Source organism: Dendrobates tinctorius, unplaced genomic scaffold (genome assembly GCF_039654945.1).
Source record: "Dendrobates tinctorius isolate UK_male_01 unplaced genomic scaffold, ASM3965494v1 ptg000086l, whole genome shotgun sequence".
In the NCBI taxonomy this organism is placed as follows: domain Eukaryota; kingdom Metazoa; phylum Chordata; class Amphibia; order Anura; family Dendrobatidae; genus Dendrobates; species Dendrobates tinctorius.
The window spans coordinates 69,683,008-69,708,278 of NW_027361754.1; the positions used below are offsets into that span (position 1 = coordinate 69,683,008).

General features: G+C 45.5%; 1 protein-coding gene across 1 annotated transcript in view; it reads right to left on the bottom strand.

Annotated features, from left to right (window-relative positions):
* LOC141097990 (arylacetamide deacetylase-like 4) overlaps positions 1-25,271 on the bottom strand; it is a 35,148-nt gene continuing 9,877 nt past the window's right edge. Inside the window, exons 2-4 of the mRNA XM_073585566.1 lie at positions 14,339-14,564; positions 14,083-14,146; positions 1-2,083 (exon numbers count right to left, since the gene is read on the bottom strand). Of these exons, the coding sequence (XP_073441667.1) occupies positions 1,312-2,083; positions 14,083-14,146; positions 14,339-14,564 (1,062 nt within the window). The 3' untranslated portion in view covers positions 1-1,311. The remainder of the gene's footprint in view (positions 2,084-14,082; positions 14,147-14,338; positions 14,565-25,271) is intronic.

Consider the following 25,271-nt stretch of genomic DNA (forward strand, 5'->3'; position numbering starts at 1 on the left):
GCTGCCTTTATTTTTGCACTTCATTCTAGTTAAGTAAAACAGCGCCACAATAGTCCGTTGGCTGTATTTGGCACTGCAGCCCAGTTATTTTGGAATAAATGGAGCTGCAATACCGGAAAAAGTCCATCAATGTATCATTGCTTCTGGACTTCATACAAAACATTCAATATTAGAATAGAGGGAGAAAATCTGCAACTCCTGTTTTTCATTTCAATTTCTCACCATTTTCAGGATCGACGCTTGCTTTTATTGAAGGGACACATCTACAGAAACCCATGATAATGTCCAAATGAAACAACTGCGCTGCTCAATACAAAAGAGGTCTCTGATTTATTACACGTCAGAGATTATAGTAATACAAATTAGCATCATTAGAGTCCACGGCTACAATTGGTCCTCCATCAGCAGAAGTAAAATGGCACGATACATTTCTGTAGGGAAGCCTTGAAGTCACATACAAGTCACAGTGATGGTGAGATTTTACCATAAATCGCAGATGGCCAAATGTTGTTGAGGAGCTGTAAATTTATATATTATGTATGGGCAGATTTTTAGGTATTCAAAATGGGAATTAATTTCCAAATGTTACTGTAGATGTAAAGGGAACCAGACAGCAGATACAAGCTGCCCTATCCACAGGCTGCATGTATCAGGCACTGGCTGTATGATTTAAGCAAGGTTAGTCTGACTGTGACCACTCCGGCGTTTCAGAGACAAATATACTTTGAAAGCCACTGGAGACTGAGCCACATGGTAGACTAGTCGAAAAGGCGGATCCCTGGTGGCTTCTACCCACCTGCTCTCCTGAAGTGACAGATCTTTCTCTACATGTAGGCAGGGAGAGACAAGTCACTAAAGGGGAAAGGGCAGGGAGAAGCCACTGCCAACTAGTCTCCAGCATGACTCCATCCCCAGCCACTCTTAAAGTATGTTTTTCAGCCTGCAACGTTTCAGAGTCAAACATACCTGGCTGAGGTCATACAGCCAGTATGAGATACATGTGGCCTGTGGTTCATGCCCAATGTATCCACTTTCAGGAGGTTCCCTTCAAATCAAGAGTTTAAGTGGAGACACATGAAACGAGCAAGAAGGACCTAATAAAGCGGTGGTCAATGATTAACCATTTCATTTTAATTAACTTCATTATACATTTTAAAATTTAGCTCTTGGAAGAGTTCACTCACTGAAGGAATGGACATAGTTTTGTTTTTTTTGGCTTCAATTGTTCCATGAGATAACATCCCTTGCACTAAAAGTCATTAAGAAATAGAAAGCATCCAAGCTCTTACTGAAGTGGGTGAAACCAAAATGTCAAACATCATTAATGAATTTTACAATATTATCGACAGCCAACTTTCCAGATTCAAAAGTGAGTTTTCCATTGTCGAAAAAGCTAACTATTCCATGGAAGCCATCTTTGAGATGAAACCATGTGACTGGGACTCCATTGTCCTCCAGACGTTTCTTATAAAGGATTCCATCGTCACGCAAAACGTCAAACTCACATGTTAGAACATAAGCTTTGGGGAGAAGACGGAAGACAGAGTCTTCAGCCAACAATGGAGAAAAGTATGTCTCGAATAGTTGTTTGTGGGCTTTGTAGACGTCTTCAGAATGTGAAGCCATCAGAGGATGCTTAATACCACGGACCTTGAACTCATCAGGAATATTATCCAGACCCAACCACTTCTTGAACTTCAACTTCAAGTCAACAGGAACATGGTCTCCATCTAGAACTTCTTCCATCATTTGCAGGTTGCCTTCAATATAGTTTATCATGTAGAAAACAGCTCGTTCCCGATAGAGAATAGGCACTGCACAGTTTTGGGTATAGGATGGTAAGTGGAAATCAATACCTTGGACCGCTGGGTATATCAGCACCTGGGCAAGAGGTTTTGGAAGGTCTGTGCCCACAAGGGCTTGGCAAACGGCAGCAGTGAGATTACCCCCAGCACTGTCACCACTGATTACCACAGATGATGGGTCTATACCATATTCCCTTGCGTTCTTCAAAAAATGTCTTGTGGCCTTTAGACAGTCATCAAATGCCGCAGGGTATTTGTGTTCTGGCGCCAGGCGGTACCTAAACAAACAGACATAAACATAAGATTCCTGTATGGCAACACATAAAATATTGGAATCTGGAAACAATTTGGGCAGCTGTAGCATCTGCGATGAGTTTTAATTAGATAACTAATTAAATATAAATAAGGTAAAATATTTCTTGAAGTGGGCCCATTATGTCCGGCATGACCTGATTCCTGCCTTCCATTTGATTGCAGAGCATTTTTTCACCTCTCAGTTTTCCTTTGTTTTTCCCAAACCAGTCCAATTAGTTTATGTTACTAAAATGTTAATAGATGAATACATTGACAACTGGGAGGTCTCTACCACAAAGTGTCCAAGGGGCGTCAGCATACAGCTATGGAGGTAGTTTTTTAAGGTCCTAAGAGGTCCTTTAAATGGGTTGTCCAGTACTTTAAGATTTCTGGCCTATGGTTAGGAAACGTCATCAATGTCTGATCGGTGGGGGTGGAGCGACACTCGACACCACGGTCGATCAGTTGTTCCCAGTGTCGTCATCGACTGGAATTGCTCCATTATGAAGCTGTACAATACAGCTCCGCTGAATGTATGGAGACCACACCCAGGTATTGCACATCAGCCCACTAGTCAAATCAATAGGGGGCGGATATGCAGTACCAGGCTGCAGCCACCATATAGTCGATGGAGCTGTGGTGTGTAGCTCCGTATCTGAGCAGTGGGAACTGATCGACTGTGGTGCCAAGTGTCGCACTCCCACCGATCAGACATTGATGATGTATCCTAAGGATAGGCCATCAATGTTAATGTGCACTTATAGAGATTTTTCCTATACCCTTACTAGTTAAAGAGTAACTAAAAATGTTGTATTATTTAAATATACTGCAGGCATTGTGAAGTTATGCATTTTGTATTATATTTTCTTATCTTATATCGTTATCTGCCAAATATCATGTTGCAGTGTTGTTTCAATACCCAGTTCCTGCTCCTTTAGATGCTCCTTTCAACTGCTGCTCAATAAGTTTGGTACATTATACTCAATTGGCGAATGTGACTTTCTCTGTCTGAGTATGGGGGTCAGGAGCAGAGAGACTTAGGCCCCAATTCATTGTTGCCTTTGTCTATTTTTGTGCCTTTTTTCTTGTTTGTACCCTATTTTATATGTGCTTGATTTGTTTTCCCTCTTTTTTGGCAGAGTCTACCAATTTCAGATGCTTTGACCTGATTCATCAAATTGCAATTGTCAGAGACACCGCACTGAACTTGCTCACTGAACCAGTGCGCGTGTCCTGAGTAAAGCGAAAGCGTGCTCAAAGCTACCTGTGGAGCGGGCAGCAACCGAATAGATGCGTACTTCAGAGCCACAGGACCTGAAGCACGTGACTGCTAGAGGCGTGGCCTAAACTCCACAGAGCTAGGAGCTGCAAGATAACTCCTAGCAGGGTAACTGCGAGACAAAGTTACCCAGGGGCACCGACAGGGAGAAGAGTCAGGACGTAGCCAATGAGTCACACACAGAGATAGCTGCAAGGTACCAAAGGGGGCGAGCAGAGAGTAGTCAGGTCACAGGCAATGAGTCATACACAGATAATAACGCAGTACAAAATCGACAGGCAAACTCACAACGGGAAACAGAGCCGGGTCAGAACCATATAAACAAGCTATAGCAACAAACAGGCACACGGGGGCCAGCACACTAGGCCAAAGGCAAAAGTATAACTGGCAGGGATTGAAGCTACCCAGGGGTTTATGAAGCTCTCCCAGAACCAGAAAGAGGCCACAATCATTAACCCCAAGTGTGCAGGTCAAAACCTGCACAGAGCTCCAGACATTAACCCCCGGTGTGCAGCTCAAAAACCTGCACTGGGATCATGACAGTACCCCCCTCTCAACGGGGGGCCTCTGGACCCCCAGGCTTCCCCGGGTACTTGGCATGGAACGCCCAAACCAGGCGATCTGCATGTACCGAGCGAGCAGGGACCCATGAGCGCTCTTCTGGTCCATATCCCTTCCAGTGGACCAGGTACTGCAAAGAGCGGTGCACCCGCCGAGAGTCCAAAATATGTCCGACCTCATACTCCAATTGACCCTCCACCAGCACTGGAGGAACGACAGTCTCAGAGTTCTCTTTGACAGATCCTGCTGGTTTCAACAGAGACTTATGGAACACATTAGATATTTTTAAGGAGGCGGGGAGACGCAACCTGTATGCCACAGGGTTGACTATCTCCATAATCTCATACGGATCAATGAACTTTGGTCCCAACTTAACTGATGGTACCTTTAAGTTGATGTTACGCGTGGAGAGCCAAACCTCTCCCACCTGAAACTTGTCTCCCAAGGCTCTCTTTTTGTCCGCAAAATATTTGTATCTCCCCTGGGCCCAAGAGATATTACGCCGGACTTCAGCCCAGAGTTTTTTTAACCGTTGAACGGACCCCTCTGCTCCTGGACAACCGGAATCCACCCGAGAAAACTCCCCAAAATGCGGATTAAAGCCATAGTTAATCAGGAATGGGGACATGTTGGTGGACTGACTCACCCAGTTGTTAAAAGCGAATTCAGTCAACGGTAACGCATCACACCAATCCTCCTGTCTGGCGGAGGTCAGACACCTGAGAATTTGTTCCAGGGATTGATTGGTGCGTTCTGTCTGACCATTGCTCTCCGGATGATATGCCGACGAGAAGGAGAGTGAGATGCCCAATTTCATACAGAACGCCCTCCAAAATTTGGCCACAAACTGCACACCTCTGTCAGACACAACATTCAGGGGTACCCCATGCAATCGGACCACATGCTGCACAAACAACCTTGACAATGTTTCTGCTGAAGGTAATGCTGCCAAGGGAATGAAATGGGCCTGTTTAGAAAACCTATCCACCACCACCCAGATCACGGTATTGCCCCTGGAAGGTGGAAGGCCGGTAATAAAATCCATGGAAAGATGAGTCCATGGCCTATCAGGAACCGGTAAAGGTATGAGTTCCCCAGCCGGTCGGTTATGCGAGCTTTTGGAATGGGCACACATGCCAGAAGCAGAAACAAATTCCTTGACATCGGACCTTAATGAAGGCCACCAAAAACCCCTGGCTACTGCCTCTCTAGTGGCCATGATACCTGGATGAGCACTCAGCCTAGAATCATGAAACTCCTGCAGTAGTCTAGGCCGCAATGAATCTGGAACAAACAGTTTATCGCTAGGCCTGGTTGCCGGAGCTAGGGCCTGAGCCCTTAGGATTTCTTGTTCCAACTCAGTTGAGACCCCCGCCACTACCACCCCTGGGGGAAGAATGGAGGACGGCGGCTCAGGGGGAGACACTGGATCAAAACTTCTGGACAGGGCATCCGCTTTAACATTTTTGGACCCCGGTCGAAAAGTAATTGAGACCTGAAATCGTGAAAAAAACAGTGACCAACGGGCCTGTCTAGGAGTAAGCCTCTTAGCAGATTCAAGGTATGCCAAATTTTTGTGATCCGTGACAACCATGATAGGGTGAGCTGACCCTTCCAAAAAGTGCCTCCATTCCTCAAACGCCAGCTTGACCGCAAGAAGTTCTCTATTGCCTACATCATAGTTTTTCTCAGCTGAAGAGAACTTCTTGGAGAAGAAGGCACAGGGTTTGAGATTGGTAAGGGTGGCCGGACCCTGGGACAGCACAGCCCCCACCCCCACTTCAGAAGCATTCACCTCCACAATGAATGGTTTGGACGGGTCAGGTTGCACCAACACCGGGGCAGACATAAAACATTTCTTAATCGCTGAGAAGGATTCCTTAGCGAGTACAGACCAATTTTTTACATCAGCTCCCTTCTGGGTAAGATCTGTGAGTGGTTTAACCACTTGTGAGAAACCTTTAATGAATCTCTGGTAGTAGTTCGCAAATCCTAAGAAGCGCTGGAGCCCCTTGAGATCTCGAGGCTGAACCCAGTCAGCGATCGCCAGCACCTTCTTAGGATCCATACGAAACCCCTCACAGGACACAATCAACCCCAAAAAAGACAGCTCCATTACAAAAAACGAACATTTTTCCAATTTGGCGAACAATTGGTTCTCCCTGAGTCTCTGGAGAACTGTCTTTAGATGTTGTAAGTGAGATTGACTGTCCGGGGAATACACCAAAATATCATCCAAATAAATAATAACAAAACGGCCTATCAGATCAGAAAACACAACATTGATGAAATTTTGGAAAATAGCGGGTGCATTAGTTAACCCAAATGGCATTACCAAGTTCTCAAAGAGTCCTTCTGATGTGAGGAATGCCGTTTTCCACTCGTCCCCTTCCCGAACCCTTATCAGATTGTAGGCCCCCCGCAGATCTAACTTGGAGAACCATTGGGCCCCAGCTAACTGGTTACATAAGTCTGGGATGAGGGGAAGCGGGTAAGAGTTCCTAACCGTTATCTTGTTCAGTTCCCGAAAGTCGAGGCACGGCTGCAAACCACCATCTTTTTTCTTCACAAAGAAGAACCCTGCTGCCACAGGTGACACAGAAGGCCTGATATGCCCTTTGCGGAGACTCTCAGCTATGTACTCCTTCATGGCTTGGCGCTCAGGCCCAGACAAATTGAACAATCGAGCCTTAGGTAACTTGGCTCCGGGTACTAAATCAATGGCACAATCATAGGGTCTATGTGGTGGCAGCGCCTCAGCCTCACTTTCGGAAAAAACGTCTTCGAAATCCTTCAGGTACTCCGGAATACCTTCCAGATCGACAGACGACACAGACACGGATTTAACAGCGTTAACAAGATGTCCCCGGTTACCACATTTATTATTGCATCCCCATTGAGTGATTTCCCCTGTAACCCAATCAATGGTAGGATTATGGCGTTGAAGCCAAGGCATCCCCAGTACCAGTCCTGCATGCAAGTTATCTAGCACCAGACAACTTAGTTTCTCCATATGAGTGGAACCCACTTTTAGAGAAAAAAGTTCAGACCTGCAACAGATACCGTCTTGGGTAAGAGGAGATGAGTCAATTGCCACAAGTTTAACAGGATCGTGAAGCCTGACTGTCCCTATCTTATTAAGAGTCATAACCTTGGTATCAATCAGGTTCGCAGCAGAACCGCAGTCAATAAAAGCAGTAGTCTGAACAGGACCATAACCAAGTTCCAGTTCCACCTGCAGCACCATTTTTGCACATGAGGAAAATTGTACCTGAAGGTCTGGGTAGCCTCCTCGATTACTACCCAGACCTAGTCGTTTCCCGCCATCTTGCAGGATGACGGACAGGAGGAGCAGTCCTTCTTCCAATGTCCAGATTTCCCACAATAGAAGCACAACTGCTTTTCCCGGCGGCGTCTTCTTTCCTTTCCCTCACAGGTGACAGCGCTCACCTCCATAGCCATAGGAAGAGTCCGGGTCTCAGCTCCACTGAAGATAAAGGGCATTTCCCGTTGCATAATGCCTCTAGCCCGCAGCCTGCGATCCATGCGAACCGCTTGGACCATGGCATGCTCCAGGGAGTCAGGCAGAGGATGAAGTGCCAAAGCATCCTTCAGACGTTCACACAGGCCTCTGTGGAACAGCCCCCGAAGGGCGGCATCACTCCAGGAAATTTCCGCTGCCCAACGTCTGAATTCAGGACAGAACCATTCGGCCGAGTGCTCCCCCTGACAGACACTTATCACTTTGTCCTCAGCCAACTGCACTCTATCAGGCTCATCATAAATAAGCCCTAAGGCTTCAAAAAATGCATCCACAGACATTCTCTCAGGGGCAGAAGAGGAAAGCGAAAATGCCCAGGCTTGTGGGGACCCCCTAAGCAGGGACATCACCACCCCCACCCTCTGTTTCTCATCCCCAGAGGAGCGGGGTCTCAAAGAAAAAAAAAGCTTACAGCCCTCCTTAAATGCCCAGAAATCATCCTTGTTACCAGAAAATATATCTGGCAATTTAACTGGGGATTCAGGTGGGACTAAAATGACATCTCTATTCCCCACCTGCTGGAAGCCTGCAGAAAGCAACCCCTGAACTGAGTCCTCAACCCGCCGTTGGGACTGGGCCAGAGCTTGGTATTCCAAACTAAGCTTCTGCAGTGACTGAGTCAAGCTTTTCACCTGCTCAGATAAAGCACACATTGGGTCCATGCTGCTGAAGTGAGGAGAGAAAAAAAAAATTATAGGCCAGTTATAATGTCAGGAACACCGCACTGAACTTGCTCACTGAGCCAGTGCGCGTGTCCTGAGTAAAGCGAACAGTGCTCAAAGATACCTGTGGAGCGGGCAGCAGTCGAGTAGATGCATACTTCAGAGCTGCAGGACCTGAAGCACGTGACTGCTAGAGGCGTGGCCTAAACTCCACAGAGCTAGGAGCTGCAAGATAACTCCTAGCAGGGTAACTGCGAGACAAAGTTACCAAGGGGCATAGACAGGGAGAATAGTCAGGACGTAGCCAATGAGTCACACACAGGGATAGCTGCAAGGTACCAAAGGGGGCGAGCAGAGAGTAGTCAGGTCACAGGCAATGAGTCATACACAGATAATAACGCAGTACAAAATCAACAGGCAAACTCACAACGGGAAACAGAGCCGGGTCAGAACCATGTAAACAAGCTATAGCAACAAACAGGCACACGGGGTCAGCACACTAGGCCAAAGGCAAAAGTATAACTGGCAGGGATTGAAGCTACCCAGGGGTTTATGAAGCTCTCCCAGAACCAGAAAGAGGCCACAATCATTAACCCCAAGTGTGCAGGTCAAAACCTGCACAGAGCTCCAGACATTAACCCCCGGTGTGCAGCTCAAAAACCTGCACTGGGATCATGACAGCAATTTTTTAAAATTTGATGCAAGTTCACTCCAGTCCTTCCCCTGGTCTATTCATGAATATGTCAAACTTTTGGGGAAATTTTTGAGAGTTTTGGTGCTAAAGTATGTTGAAGGCTGCAAAATCAGTGCAAGACAGGAAGAAAGCCCTTTTTTGACTTTGTGCCAAATTCATGAGTTAGATGTGCCATTTTGATCGATTTGGCACCAAAAACAGCGACTAATACCACAAGGCAAAGAAAGAAAGTGACTCTGTAAAGAAGGCAAATGATGAATCAGAGCCTTAAGATCTCCTCACATAAACTTACCGGCAGTATTAAATAACCGCAGATTGGTTATCCTTTACTAATCAGCGGTTGTTCATTAGCCGGTTTATACAGGTAGTATACAATGCAGACTAAGAAATCTGTAATAAATCGCTCAATGTGCACAGGCTGCCATGGTTCTCCAAAGTACTTATCCTGTTTAGAGAGGAAAATGTGCTGCAGAAAACAATGACTTTTCTTTTGCGCTGCACAAAAGATCATTACATCCAACGAACAAGTGTTTTGTTCATTCATACTGTGGTCAGGAGTAGGTTCGATTGTAAGATTATCATATTGAAAAATTAGAATTTTTACGCATTCAGGCACAATTATCTTCCAGCGTAAATGCAACTTTAGAAGGTCCTGTACATAAACAGTTTGAATCTAGTGTAGTAAAATAGGGATCTAGCACCAGTGTAAAGAATATAGAAAGATAAACTTTATTTAATTGCAACCTTCATGAAAAGGTACAGTCATGGCCAAAAGTTTTGAGAATGACACAAATATTAATTTTTACAAAGTCTACTGCTTCATTTTTTCTAATGGCAATTTGCATATACTCCAGAATGTTATAAAGAGTGATCAGCTTAACAGCAATTACTTGGAAAGTCAATATTTGCCTAGAAAATTAACTTTATCCCCCAAAACACATTTCAACATCATTGCAGCCCTGCCTTAAAAGGACCAGCTAACATCGTTTCAGTGATTGCTCCATTAACACAGGTGTGGGTGTTGATGAGGACAGGGCTGGAGGTCAATCTGTCATGATTAAGTAAGAATGACACCACTGGACACTTTAAAAGGAGGCTGGTGCTTGGCATCATTGTTTCTCTTCTGTTAACCATGGTTATCTCTAAAGAAATACGTGCAGTCATCATTGCACTGCACAAAAATGGCCTAACAGGGAAGAGTATCGCAGCTAGAAAGATTGCACCTCAGTCAACAATCTATCGCATCATCAAGAACTTCAAGGAGAGAGGTTCCCTTGTTGCCAAAAAGGCTCCAGGGCACCCAAGAAAGACCAGCAAGCGCCAGGACCATCTCTTAAAAGTGTTTCAGCTGCGGGATCGGGCTACCAGCAGTGCAGAGCTTGCTCAGGAATGGCAGCAGGCAGGTGTGAGTGCATCTGCACGCACTGTGAGGCGGAGACTCTTGGAGCAAGGCCTGGTCTCAAGGAGGGCAGCAAAGAAGCCACTTCTCTCCAGAAAAAACATCATGGACAGACTGATATTCTGCAAGAGGTACAGGGAGTGGACTGCTGAGGACTGGGGTAAAGTCATTTTCTCTGATGAATCCCCTTTTCGATTGTTTGGGACATCTGGAAAACGGCTTATTCGGAGAAGACCAGGTGAGTGCTACCACCAGTCTTGTCTCATGCCAACTGTCAAGCATCCTGAAACCATTCATGTGTGGGGTGGCTTCTCAGCCAAGGGAATGGGCTCTCTCTCAGTCTTGCCTAAAAACACAGCCATGAATAAAGAATGGTACCAGAATGTCCTCCAAGAGCAACTTCTCCCAACCGTCCAAGAGCAGTTTGGCGATCAACAATGCCTTTTTCAACATGATGGAGCACCTTGCCATAAAGCAAAGGTGATAACTAAATGGCTCAGGGAACAAAACATAGAGATTTTGGGACCATGGCCTGGAAACTCCCCAGATCTTAATCCCATTGAGAACTTGTGGTCAATCATCAAGAGACGGGTGGACAAACAAAAACCTTCAAATTCAGACAAAATAAAAGCATTGATTTTGCAAGAATGGACTGCTATCAGTCAGGATTTGATCCAGAAGGTGATTGAGAGCATGCCAGAGAGAATTGCTGAGGTCCTGAAGAAGAAGGGTCAACACTGCAAATATTGACTTGCTGCATTAACTCATTCTAACTGTCAATATAACCTTTTGTTACTCATAATATGATTGCAATTATATTTCTGTATGTGATAAAAACATCTGACAAACACACATAAAAACCAGAGGGCAGCAGATCATGTGAAAATATAATATTTGTGTCATTCTCAAAACTTTTGGCCATGACTGTAGATATAAAAAAAGAGTAAAAAAGCTAAGAATACATATGACTTCCTTACGCGTTTCGAACTCGCAAAAGTTCTTAGTCATAGGCTATGACTAAAGACTCTTTAGAGTTCAAAACATGTAAGCCAGTCATATATATTCTTAGCTCTTTTATACATTGGGCATGGAAAGTATTCAGATCCCTTTAAATTTTTCACTCTTTGTTTCTTTGCAGCATTTGAGAAATTCAAAAAAGTTCATTTTTTTCTCATTAATGTACACTCTGCACCCTATCTTGACTGAAAAAAAAACAGAAATGTAGAAAATTTTTAAAATTTATTAAAAAAGAAAGACTGAAACATCACATGGTCATAAGTATTCAGACCCTTTGCTCAGACACTCATATGTAAGTCACATGCTGTCCATTTCCTTGTGATCCTCCTTGAGTTGGTTCTACTCCTTCATTGGAGTCCAGCTGTGTTTAATTAAACTGATAGGACTTGATTTGTAAAGGCACACACCTGTCTATATAAGACCTCCCAGCTCACTGTGCATGTCAGACCAAATGAGAATCATGAGGTCAAAGGAACAGGCCAAGGAGCTCAGAGACAGAATTGTAGCAAGGCACAAATGTGACCAAGGTTACAAAAGAATTTCTGCAGTACTCAAGGTTCCTAAGGGCACAGTGTCCTCAATCCTTATATGGAAGAAGTTTGGGACCACCAGAAGTCTTCCTAGACCTGGCCGTCCAGCCAAGCTGAGCAATCGTGGAAGAAGAGCCTTGGTGCGAGATCCCCAAGATCACTGTGGCTGAGCTCCACAGATGCAGTAGGGAGATTGGAGAAAGTTCCACAAAGTCAACTATCACTGCAGCCCTCTAATAGTCAGCCCTTTATGACAGAGTGACCCGACAGAAGCCTCTCCTCAGTGCAAGACATATGAAAGCCCGCATAGAGTTTGCTAAAAACATATGAAGGACTCCCAGACTGAGAAATAAGATTCTCTGGTCTGATGAGATGAAGATAGAACTTTTTGGTGATAATTTTAAGCGGTATCTGTGGAGAAAACCAGGCACTGCTCATCACCTGCCCAATACAATCCCAACAGTGAAACATGGTGGTTGTAGCTTCTTGCTATGGTGGTGTTTTTCAGCTGCAGGGACAGGACGACTGGTTGTCATTGAAGGAAACATGAATGTGGCCAAGTACAGAGATATCCTGGATGAAAATCTCTTCCAGAGTACTCTGGACCTCAGACTTGGCCAAAGGTTCACCTTCCAATAAGACAATGACCCTAAGCACACAGCTAAAATAACAAAGGAGTGGCTTCGGAACAACTCTGTGACCTTTCTTGACTGGCAAAGCCAGAGCCCTGACCTAAACCCAATTGAGTATCTCTGGAGAGACCTGAAAATGGCTGTCCACCAACGTTCACCATCCAACCTGTCGGAACTGGAGAGGATCTGCAAGGAAAAATGGCAGAGGATCCCCAAATCCATGTGTGAAAAGCTTGTTGCATCATTCCCTAGAAGCTCATGGCTGTACTAGGTTAAAAGGATGCTTCTACTCAATACTGAGCAAAGGATCTGAATAATTATGACCCATGTGATATTTCACTTTTTCTTTTTTAATAAATTTGCAAAAATTTCTACATTTCTGTTTTTTTTTAGTCAAGATGGGGTGCAGGGTGTACATTAATGAGAAAAAAAATGAACTTTTTTGAATTTACCAAATGGCTGCAATGAAACAAAGAGTGAAAAATTTAAAGGGGTCTGAATACTTTCCATACCCACTGTAAATCTACTAGTGGTGAGCAAACGTGCTCGCATAAGGTGTTATCCGAATGTGCTTGGGTGCGAACCGCGTATCCTCGGCGTATTCGAATACTAAGTTTGAGTCCCCTCAGCTATATGTCTCACAGTTGTTCGACAGCCACAACACATGCAGGGATTGCCTGTTTGTTAGGAAAACCTGCATGTGCTGTGGCTGTCAAACAGCTGCGAGACATACAGCCACGTCGACTTGAACATAGTATTTGAGCATGCTGAAGACTCTCTTTTAGCACTCGAGCATGCTTGGATAACACCTTAACAGAGCACGTTCCCACATCGGATCACTATTTTTTTATTTCCTTGTAACCTACTAGAGGAGACTGGGCTGAAATCTTCCAAGCAAAAAGACTAAGGCCGCACTCAAATGTTCAGTATTTGGTCAGTACTTTACATCAGTATTTGTAAACCAAAATCAGGAGTGAAACGGTCAGAAAAAAAGTATCATAGTAACACCTCACCACTTCTGTATTTTTCACCCACTCCTGGTTTTGGCTTACAAATACTGATGCAAAATATTGACCAAATTCTGAACACGTGAATATGGCCTAAAGCCAAAGATCACATTTCTCCATTTAGTGGTAAGCTGATTTTATTTTTCTTATTGAATCTAGTGTATTGATCTTGTCAGGCAGCAGTTAAAAGCAGCTTCCAAAGGAGAATAAACTAGGCACTAAAACAGCACTGCACCTTGGTGTTTGAAAGAGAAGGAAGCAAAATAAGGTAAGGTAATAACTTTGTCTGGAGGATAATTACATAAAAAAAAGTTTAGTTACTCTTTAAGTTTTGATAGGGCATCAGATGCTCCAATCTGATGGGTTGTATAAAATAACAGGAAAGATATGCTGTTATTTCAAACTCTTGGGCTGCTTTTCAATACCAAACACTGCCAATGGATAACAATGGTACGGTTTTCGAGAGGAACATTCTAATTTAGGACTAGAGTTTTAAATGCCTTGAGCCCCGAGACAAGGAATATTATCTTTTTTCCATATTGATAACAGGATGAAGATATTATCTATTTTCCATATTGACAACTGGATGAAGTTGAACATAAAGATAAAAGGTTCATCGGTCAAAAGTCATTAAAAGAAAATCACGTAATGAATGACTCACCCAACGGAGACGACCACTGATTCTGTTCCCTTTGAGATGTAGCGACATAAGACATCATAGGAATCTGAGCAATAAGGAAACACGGAGAGGATAAGGATCATGTTATGCATGATTATATATTCTGCAGTGCGTTGGATTAAAAGAATGTTATAAAAATCATCATACTGTATATTAGGAATCTCATGTTTCTTCTCAACTGATCTTGGTGTTTCATACAATTTAATATGTGAAATGTTTCTATCATGAACTTTCTTACCTATGCTCCCGAACATCCATCCTCCTCCATGAAAGAACAGGACCCCTTTTCTTCCTCCAGCAGATGGCGACTTAGGCTGGTAAACTCTCACCGGAATTCCTTCAAAGTTCAGGTTTTTAATAAGCAATTTGGGGTCTTCTCCTAATCTTCTGGCCAGAAGTTTATCTCTGATGAAACGGGTGAAGTCAAGCTGGCTGCATATGAACATGTTCTGTGCGATCTTCCCCTGTTATGTTAAGAACGCAAAATTTCAGGTCATTTATGTCTTGTTCCAAGTGTAGGAAAAAAGAAAGTGCATGTCACTTATGTGATGCAGCTCCTGATAGAAAATGCTTCAAACTAGGCACTGCCCAATCGGAAAGCTCAAAAGAAAACTTCAAAAACTCTTCAAAACGGCTTAAGGAAAATAAAAAACATCCCAAAGAAAGAGCGTTTCTTTCACCTCCTCAGAAAACTCCATTTGCATATATCCTAAAAAATATAGACTAGAACTTTTATAAGATAATGCAAATTATTAATCTAAATTAGATGGCATGGGCCACCAAAACATGGCACCTGGAACTTGGAATATAGTAATAGATGTGACTGGTGTATCAGCCATGACAGACTCTTACAAGAAACACTCTAAGGAATATGTATATCCTGAATCATGTCAATGTAAGGGATTGAAGTACAGGAAGAGCCAGGGGAGGGTTGCCTCCATGCCCAGAACCATTCTGCAGCACAGCAGGTTCCCTGGGGGACAGAAAAGTGGCCTGGTACAGGAAGGAAGTGGGGCAGAGAGCGGGAAAAGTGTGTTCGCTATCCTCAGGGCAGCCTGGGCAGGACAAGATGCAGACACAGACCGGGAGAGAGACAGAGCTCCAGTTCAGAAGGCACAGACCGGGGTACCGCACACAGAGACTGCAGCCTGTGAGTAAGTGGAGCCGGAGACTGCAGTGACAGCAAAGGTGTGTCCTGACCCCCCGTGCAGAGACTGAGACCCGTGCAGAGAAGGGAGCCCTTATTGAGATTGTGGCCCGTGCAGAGACTGAGACCTATGCAGAGACGGGGGCTCGTGTTTGCCTCTGCAGGAGAGACTGTAGCGTTGAAGCAAAAGACTCAGAGCAGAGGGGACCCCGTTTGCCTCATGCCCCCTCTGACTCCTGCATTAATCCCTGAGACCCCGGCTGGGGATTGTTAAGGATCACAGAGTTTACAGAGACTATAGACGACAAGTGCCGTTGTTGTTCGGTACCTATGTAGGGAAGGTGACCTGACGGACAGACTTGTCTGTAGGAAGAAGGGATGCTGGCACCCCTGTAGCTGTAGATGGATGTTTATAATAATAGAAGGGAAACAGCTGGGGGAAAATGGAATAGGAGTGCAGTACCCAAGTTTGACCACAAGATGGCAGGGGGAGCGTGAGTAGTGGACTTGACAGCAGCTTATGGCTTTAGAAACCGCTTAGTCATGGGGGCGGGGAGACAGGAACCCAGGAGGGGATTTCTCGAGGAGGGAGATAAATAGGACAGGAGAGGGTTCCAGAGGGTTCCAGTCCCGGGAGGAGCTCAGGAGGAGAAGAGACAGTCAGGTGAACGGACAGCGGTGGAGAGCTTGACCAAGGGACCGAGAAGAAGAGAAAGTCAGGGGGGTGGCCCCAACACGAGGAACCGCAGAACAGACAGGGCCCTGGGGGTACCAAACTGACGACGACCTCGGACTGGTGAAGCGCTGGCGGTAGATAGGCCTAGGGCAGCCCCAGCGAAAGAGCCACGAAGAACGTCACTAAGAAAGAAGAAAGGTGCAGGTACCCGAGCCTGGATACGGAGAGCTGTGAAGGTGCTGCGGTGTATGGCTACGGTCGTCAGGAGGAAGGCCAATAAACTCAGACCTGTTGTACCCGAAATCTGCCTCCGTCTCGTGTCTGTGTCGTCTGTTCGCGGTAAGCAGTGGACCACCCCCCAATCTGGGCCTTACTACACCTACGTGGGAGAAGATTGACCCTACAAGCAGACTGTTAAGTTCATTCCAGGAAATACTGTTTAATACTGCTTATTCCGTTTGCCTGTTTTATAACTTGTTTACTACTTCACCAATACTTGCACTGTTATATTGTCAGTGTTTATCCCTGTAAATAAGCCCTCCTTTAACTGTTGGTCCGTCTGTTTCGTGGTGACATACTCAGCACCTGCACGTCATTACATCTAGAACAGGGCAGGTTAGGTTCTCTCATACATGTTCTTGAATTCTTCTGCTAAGAAGCACCCTTCGGATACTGCACCTGGTTAGTTTGCACCAAAAAACTGACGTAAATGCCTTGCACCACACTTATGAGTTTTTGGCCCCAATTCATCAATACCAGTGATTTTCTTAGAGGTCTTCATTAGGGGACATGTAGGATTCAGACGCTCCTGACTCATTAAGAGACGTGACTCCCCCACCATGTCCACTTCCTGCCCCAGCTACGCTAAAATTCGCAAAAATTTTGCAAGAAAATTTGTGACTTTTCAAAGCAATTTACACCAGAATTCTGGGAAAATTGCTTTGATTAATTGATATCTTTGAGTCTCATGGCATAGAACAAGGTAAGCTAATTTGTAGGTGTTATCAAATTAGACAGATATATCTAACACGTTGAGCAAAATGAGCCACAATTCATTATCACTGGGCTTCATCCCGGGTATGGTGCATTCTCAGCTGTCTTGTCTAGTTTTAAGTAAATTATTAGGGTCCAGATTTGGTCACAGATTTATGACAAATCTGCAACAAAATCAGCATGTATTAGGCCACATAATCGAAATTCAGGGACTGAATATGGACGTCGATGTTTTGAGCAGCCGCAAGTCTACTTTCAGGCATATATGATTCTGCTCAATTCCGGTCAGGAGACCATGGCTGGTCTGTGGTGCCCCTGAGGGTTCAGTCGCCACAGAGGTACTGCACCTCCTCCTGAGGTGTGGTACCCCACTATCCAGGTAAGGTGAAGACACCTGACCACACTCCAACACCTGCATCCCACACAACATAGAAGTGTAGCAAAGCACCTTTGGTGGCTCCCTGCTTGGAACACGAAGAGTGCTGGGAGGTGGGTGGAGAATAGACTGCACAAGAGAGCGGGAGAATATTAGGTAAAGGTCAGTTGGTGAGAGAAGATCCCCTGAGAGGGATGGAGTGAAGGAAGTGCTGCAGCAGACTCCAGCAACCCGGAGCTGCTGGCACTGGAAAGAGCCATAGAAAGCCTGATTCTTCAGAAGGAAGATAGTTTAGTACAGAGAAGAAGAGAACTAAGGACTAGGGTCATAGCAGAGCCCTTCCTCAAGTTCGAAGCGCATGGCCGGGGTCCGGTCCCTGAGGTTGTATGGATACTGATGTTCCTGCAGTAGACACCGGAGGAATAGAAGTTGTCACCACTTTATTTCCACCTAAGACTTGGGGGCACAACAGCAACGTGAGTGAGCCGGGACTTGATAGCAAGGAGTCCCCGAAGCAGGCTACAGCTGTCTGCTGTACAAGTAGAGTTCTAAGTAACATCAAGAAGGAGAAACTTGAGTTTAATACGCAACTACAAGTACTTCAGATTAGGCGCTTGTGTGGAGACGTTCAGAGAAGGCACATGGAGGAGTGCTGGAAAGGTGTACTTTACCTTGCCTGGGAGTTGGCTGAGCCCCTGACCTGAAGGACACGGCACTGAAGTGGGCACCTGTATGCGCAACAGACTGTGAGTAAAGCTTTGGAACTACAGGCCCTTGTGTCCTCCACTTATTCTTGCGCCTTACACCCGGCTCTGCTACATTTGCTTCTTTACATCATCTCCCCACTTGCCAGCCTCATCTACACTGCCCTGGGACTACAGCTCCACCTGTGGGGAGCTTCAACATCATTGCTGCACCACACCATCCGTCCCAGAGAAGCAACTCTGCAGCGCTGGTCAAACTGACCAGAAACCACAGGTGGCGACACAAATCATCTCAACAAATTTATCCCCATCACTCTACCCCCTTTTACATTGACCGCCTGAGGCCACGGACTGGGTCACTGCCACTGTGACATCTCCCCTTTGTAATCAACGGGCCCGGCACCGAGTACCGCACGGCCTCTGGGGGCGAGACAACTTTGGCATCACAAACAGGATGACGAAACCTGGTACCACCGGGTCCTGTGTGCTGAAGATTTATTGGACTTAAAATTGCTGAAAATGTGCAAAAATAACCAAAATGTTAGACTGTAAAATGGGCTCTCAAAATGGCCACCGGCGCGGTGAAAAAGGGTGTGACAACATGGGTGGTCCTAAGAAAAGAGCGCGAACTGTCCGGGGCCTCCCCTGCCTGAACTTCTATGCAACAGCTACATGGCCCACCCCCAGTGGGGTTCGCATACTGGCTTGGTATGGAGGCAGAGGAAGAAGACACCTCCCCAGGAAGGAGGAGCAAAGCCTTGTGGCAGGAAAGGAGCCCAGGAAGGAGGGAGAACGCCAGGATGCCATGATGGAAGAAGGACAGAGGCCTGAGGAGCGCGCGGAAGCTGAGCTTGTCTTCCCCGCACACTAGTCGAAGGCTCCAACCCTGCTTCCACGATGGACCGCCAGAAGCTAGAAGAAATCGCTATGCTGACCCACAGTCTGTGGCTGAAACAGGAGGCTCTGTGGACCATGAATCTGCAGCGCGCCCAGGAGGGGCCTGCGCAAACGGTACCTCCACTACCGGTACCCGCCGCCACTGCACCAGTTCTCCCCCAGGCAGCACCTGTGGAACCTGCTGCCACTGTGATGCCATCGGCAGCACCTGTCACCACCTCCACGCTGCAACCGCCGCTGAGTGCTGCCTGCCAGGAGGAGTTACCCGAGGGCCTGGGAGCTGAAGAGGAGATGGCGACTGTGTTCCTGTGAGGACCTGGCGTGGCCACGCAGGTCCCACCGGAGGCCCCTGCAGACTCGGAGTCAGCATCTGCTCCACCACCGTTGCCACCCGCTGACCAGGCAGCTCCAGTAACCACCGCTGCCACCGGCTGCCGTCCAGTGCCTGCACCGGAGCCAAAACAACACAGCCAGGAGGCGCCAGGTATGACTGCCGCCACTGCAGCTGGGGAGACCTCTGGGTTTCCGTCCGCTCCAAAGTCCGGGCAGGTCTTGCTGGACCTAGTCTGGGACCTGGATACTAGTCCCTGGGGGGAAACACCCAAACCCCTGGCAGTGGTGCCCCTGTCCACTGTGGGCAGAGGCCGGTCCCGAGAGGAGGAGGAAGAGCGTTACTACCAGCAGACTATCCACCAGCTGGCAGCAGAGCAGCGGGAGCAACGGAGACTGGCAGTGCTGGGCCCTGACATGGCCCGGAAAGAAAAGGCCCGCGCCGGGCACTACGGTCCCCGGGACTCGGCCGGGTGGGGTCAGGTCCTGAACTTTAATCTGGAAAGGGAGTTTGGTTTCATCTCAGACCCCCAGAGGATCTCCGACCTCTTTGTCAGCCGGAGGGATGTAGAGTCCCTCCTCCGGAGGGGACACCCCACTCGTGATCTGTACCTGGGAGACTACATCACCTTCACCCGTCACGAGGGGCTACGCGGCTGGTATGCTCTGAATGTGCACCGCATCCCGGAGGAGTTCATAGCAGCATACAAAAAGGACAAAGCTTATGTTCCACCAGCAGAGGCCGTCCCCACCGTGATATTTGTACCCAGCAAGGCCAAGCAGGCCACATCCACGGAAGTGAAGCACCCCCGGGTACAGGTTGCTCAAAGACCAGCTGCCACCCCATCTGCACGGGCAGCCACCAATCTAACTCCTTGGGAGGAAGAGTATCTGCAGTTTGTTAACCCACCAGGAGGCGGAAATCCTGAAAACCTTCCCTGGAAGCAGAGGAAAACTACTTCCACCACCCCAGGAAGGAACCACCAGTGAAAGAACATTTACCAGTAACTGAACTGTTACCCAGGAGGGTATTGGCACCGTTGTGACCCATTGTTTATCTTGCTGCCAGTTTTTTGCCTAGTTTTTGGCATCAGTTTTCCCCTTTTATACAGAACTGCCATGATCATGAACTGGAAATGATTTACAAACTTTGTTGTAATTAGTTTGCGCCTCTTAAGGTGCTCTCTCTTGGTTTTACACGAACCTTCTACAAATAAGGACTACCTCAGACCTGGAGTTCTGCTCCAACCCCAAGGACACTGCAAGAAATCCCAGCTGGGAGCGGTGTCCAGCACTTGCAAGAATTATTGACGTTTTAATGTGAAGTCTTTTATAATATGCCTTATGAAAATGTTGGTAGCAATGTTTAGCTATCTGATTAGGAGTGAAAATCTTGCAGAATCTAGCTTAGGAGCAATGTTTAATAAAAATGTGAAATTTTGAATAAAGATTTGAACCAGGTGGTGAACCTAGAGCAACAGTTACCACCTATAGTTCTAAAAGAATAGGAGTAATAGTAGAATGTAAAAAAAGTGTTGAAGCAAGGATGGTAATGCTTGATCTAGCAGTGAACTTCTTAGCAATGGTTACTGCCAATAGCACTTTAAATTAGGTAAAATGTTAAATTATAGGTAGTCTGTTAACTTGTTCTGCAACATTTAAGAATCAGTGCCTCCCATATTGAGAAGTTTAGTTTAACCCCTTAACCCCCAAGGGTGGTTTGCACGTTCATGACCGGGCCAATTTTTACAATTCTGACCACTGTCCCTTCATGAAGTAATAACTCTGAAACGCTTCCATGGATCCTGGTAATTCTGACAATAGTTTCTCATGACATATTGTACTTCATGTTAGTGGTAAAATTTCATTCAAATAAGTTGCGTTTATTTGTGAAAAAAACAGAAATTTGGCAAAAATTTTGCAATTTTCCAACTTTGAATTTTTATGCCCTTAAATCACAGAGATATCGCACACAAAAAACTTAATAAGTAATATTTCCCACATGTTTACTTTACATCAGCAGAATTTTGGAACAAAATTTTTTTTTGTTAGGAAGTTATAAGGGTTAAAAGTTGACCAGCGATTTCTCATTTTTGCAACACCATTTTATTTTTACGGACCACATCACATTTGAAGCCACTTTGAGTGGTCTATATGATAGAAAATACCCAAAATGACACCATTCTAAAAACTGCACCCCTTAAGGTGCTCAAAACCACATTCAAGAAGTTTATTAACCCTTCAGGTGCGTCACAGGAATTTTTTGAATATTAAAAAAAATGAACATTTAAATTTTTTTCACAAAAAAAAAATTCAGGTTCAATTTTTTTTTATTTTACCAAGGGTAACAGGAGAAATTGGACTGCAAAAGTTATTGTGCAGTTTGTCCTGAGTACGCCGATACCTGATATGTGGGGGGGAACCACTGTTTCGGCGTATGGCAGAGCTCAGAAGGGAAGGAGCGCCATTTGACTTTTTCAATGCAAAATTGGCTGGAATTCAGATCGGACGCCATGTCACATTTGGAGAGCCCCTGATGTACCTAAACAGTGAAAACCCCCCACAAGTGACCCCATTTTGGAAACTAGACCCCCCAAGGAACTTATCTAGATATGTGGTGAGAACTTTGAACCCCCAAGGGCTTCACAGAAGTTTATAACGTACAGCCGTACAATTAAAAAATCATATTTTTTCCACAAAAATGATCTTTTCACCCTCAATTCTTATTTTTCCAAGGGTAACAGGACCCTAAAAGTTATTGTGCAATTTGTCCTGAGTACGCTGATACCCCATATGTGGGTGTAAACGACTAATTGGGCGCATGGCAGAGCTCAGAAGGGAAGCAGCACCATTTGACGCTTTTGGCTGGAATTGAGATCGGACACTATGTGGCGTTTGGAAAGCCCCTGATGCACCAAAACAGTGAAAACCCCCAACAAATGACACCATTTTGGATACTAGACCCCCAAGGAACTTATCTAGATGTGTGGTGAGCACTTTGAACCCCTCGTGCTTCACAGAAGTTTATAACACCTGGGCGTGAAAATAAAAAAATCGTATTTTTTCCACAAACATGATCTTTTAGTCACCAATTTTTTTTATTTTCCCAAGGGTACCAGGAGAAATTGGACCCCAAAAGTTGTTGTCCAATTTGTCCTGAGTACGCTGATACCCCACATGTGGGAGAAAACTACTGTATGGGCACACGTCAGGGCTCAGAAGGGAAGTAGTGACGTTTTCGAATGCAGACTTTGATGGAATGCTCTGCGGGTGTCATGTTGATTTTGGAGAGCCCCTGATGTACCTAAACAGTGGAAACCCCGCACAAGTGACCCCATTTTGGAAATTAGACCCCCTAAGGAACTTATGTAGATGTGTGGTGGGCACTTTGAACCCCCCCCAGTGCTTCACAGAAGTTTATAACGACCGGGAGTGAAAATAAAAAAATCGTATTTTTTCAACAAACAATCTTTTAGTCCCCATTTTTTTTTATTTTCCCAAGGGTAACAGGAAAAATTAGAACCCAAAAGTTGTTGTCCAATTTGTCCTGAGTACGCTGATACCCCATATGTGGGAGAAAACTACTGTATGGGCACACGTCGGGGCTCGAAAGGGAAGTAGTGACGTTTTGGAATGCAAACTTTGATGGAATGCTCTGCGGGTGTCATGTTGCATTTGGAGAGCACCTAATACACCTAAACAGTGGAAACCCCTCACAAATGACACCAGTTTGGAAACTAGACCCCCCACGGAACTTATCTAGATGTGTGGTGAGCACTTTGAACCCCCAAGTGCTTCACAGAAGTTTATAACGCCCGGGCATGAAAATAAAAAAATCATTTTTTTTCACAAAAATTATATTTTTGCCCCCAATTTTTTATTTTCCTAAGGGTACCAGGAGAAATTGGACCCCAAAAATTGTTTTTCAGTTTGTCCTGAGTAGGCTGATACCCCATATGTGGGGGTAAAACACTGTTTGGGCGCATGGCAGAGCTTGGAAGGGAAGGAGCACTATTTGACTTTTTCAACGCAGAATTGGCTGGAATTGAGATCAGACGCCATGTTGCATTTGGAGAGCACCTGATGTGCGCAAACAGTGGAAACCCCCAATTCTAACTCCAACCCGAACCCCAACACACCCCTAACACTAATCTCAGCCCTAACTCTAGCCCTAACCCTAGCCCTAACCTTAATGGGAAAATGGAAATAAATGCATTCTCTTTTAATTTTATTATTTTTCCCTAACTAAGGGGGTGATAGCGAGGGGTTTGATTTACTATTTATAGCGGGTTTTTATTTTTGGCAGCTGTCACACGCTAAGGCTATGTGCCCACGTAGCGTTTTAAAACGCTCACTAAAAACCGGACTCCTTCCCAGAAATCGCCCGTTTTTTTCCGCGCGATTTCACCGCGATTATGATCGCGATTTTGCCGCGATTTTCGCGTGCGATATTCAAGCACTTTCCAAGCGATTTGAAGCATCGCTTGGAAAGTGATTGACAGGTTGGTCACACTCGTCAAACATAGTGTTTGACAAGTGTGAGCAGCTTTTTACTATTGAGGCCGCCTATGCGGCATCAATAGTAAAAGATAGAATGTTAAAAAAAATAAAAAAATCGGGGTATATTTACCTTCCGGCGTCCCGCGCTGCATTCCCGGGCCTCAGCGTTCCCAGTAATGCCTTGCGAGACCTGTGATGACGTAGTCTCGCGTTGCTATAGCGATCTCGCGAGACCGCTAGAGTCACGCGAGACTACGTCATTACAGGGCCTTGCCGCAAGGCATTACTGGGAACGCTTAGGCCGGGAATGCAGCGCGGGACGTCGGAAGGTAAATATACCCCGATTTTTTATTCTTTTTTTTACAGGGGTATGGTACCCAGGGCCTGGAGGACAGTCTCCTCTCCTCCACACCGTGGGTACCAACCGCACATGAGACGCTTAACTTCCTGCATGGTGGACATAGTCACATGCGGGAAGTAAGCGGTTCTCATGCATTCCTATGGGTGCGGAATCGCGGCAATTCTTTGCGATTCCGCACAAAAGAATGAGCATGCTGCGATTTTTTCCGCGATGCGATTCCGCCGCGGGAAGAGCGCAGCATTAGCACAGCATGTGCGGAATGCCATAGGAATGCATGGGGGCGTTCTGTACACGATTTTTAAACGTTTTCGCAGCGTTTTCGCGCCGAAAATCGCGGCAAAAACGCTTAAAAATCGCTACGTGGGCACACAGCATAAAAGACGCTTTTTATTGTAAAAATAGTTTTTGCATCACCACATATTGAGAGCTATAATTTTTCCGTATTTTGACCCACCGAGTCATGTGAGGTCTTATTTTTTGCGGGACGAGTTGACATTTTTATTAGCATCATTTTCGGGCACGTGACATCTTTTGATCGCTTTTTATTCCGATTTTTGGGACGCAGAATGAACAAAAACCAGCGTTTCATCAATTTCTTTTGGGGGGTGCGTTTACACCGTTCCGCCTGCGGTAAAATTGATAAAGCCCTTTTATTCTTCGGGTCAGTACGGTTACAGCGATACCTTATTTAGGTCGTTTTTTTATGTTTTGGCGCTTTTATGCAATGAAAACAATTTTATATAAAAAAATTATTATTTTTGCATCGCTTTATTCTGCGAGCTATAACTTTTTAAATTTTTTGCTGATGATGCTTTATTCGCTAAAGGGGTTAACTAGTGGGACAGTTTTATAGGGCGGGTCATTACGGACGCGGCGATACCAAATATGTGTTTTTTTATTGTTTTTTTTTTATTATTTTTATTTCCAAAGAATGAATTTATTAGGGAATATTTTTTTTTTTATTATTTATTTAGCGATTTTTTAAAAATTATTTATACACTTTTTTTTTTTTTTTTTTACTTTATTACATTGTCCCCGGGGGGACATACCTGTCATGTGACAGATCGCTGATCTGTCACATCACAGATCACTGTGACAGATCAGCGATCTGTCACAGGCACTGCACAGGCTTTCCTCATGTCTGCACTTTGCAGGCACTGAGGAAGCCAGCTCCCTGCAGGCCCCCG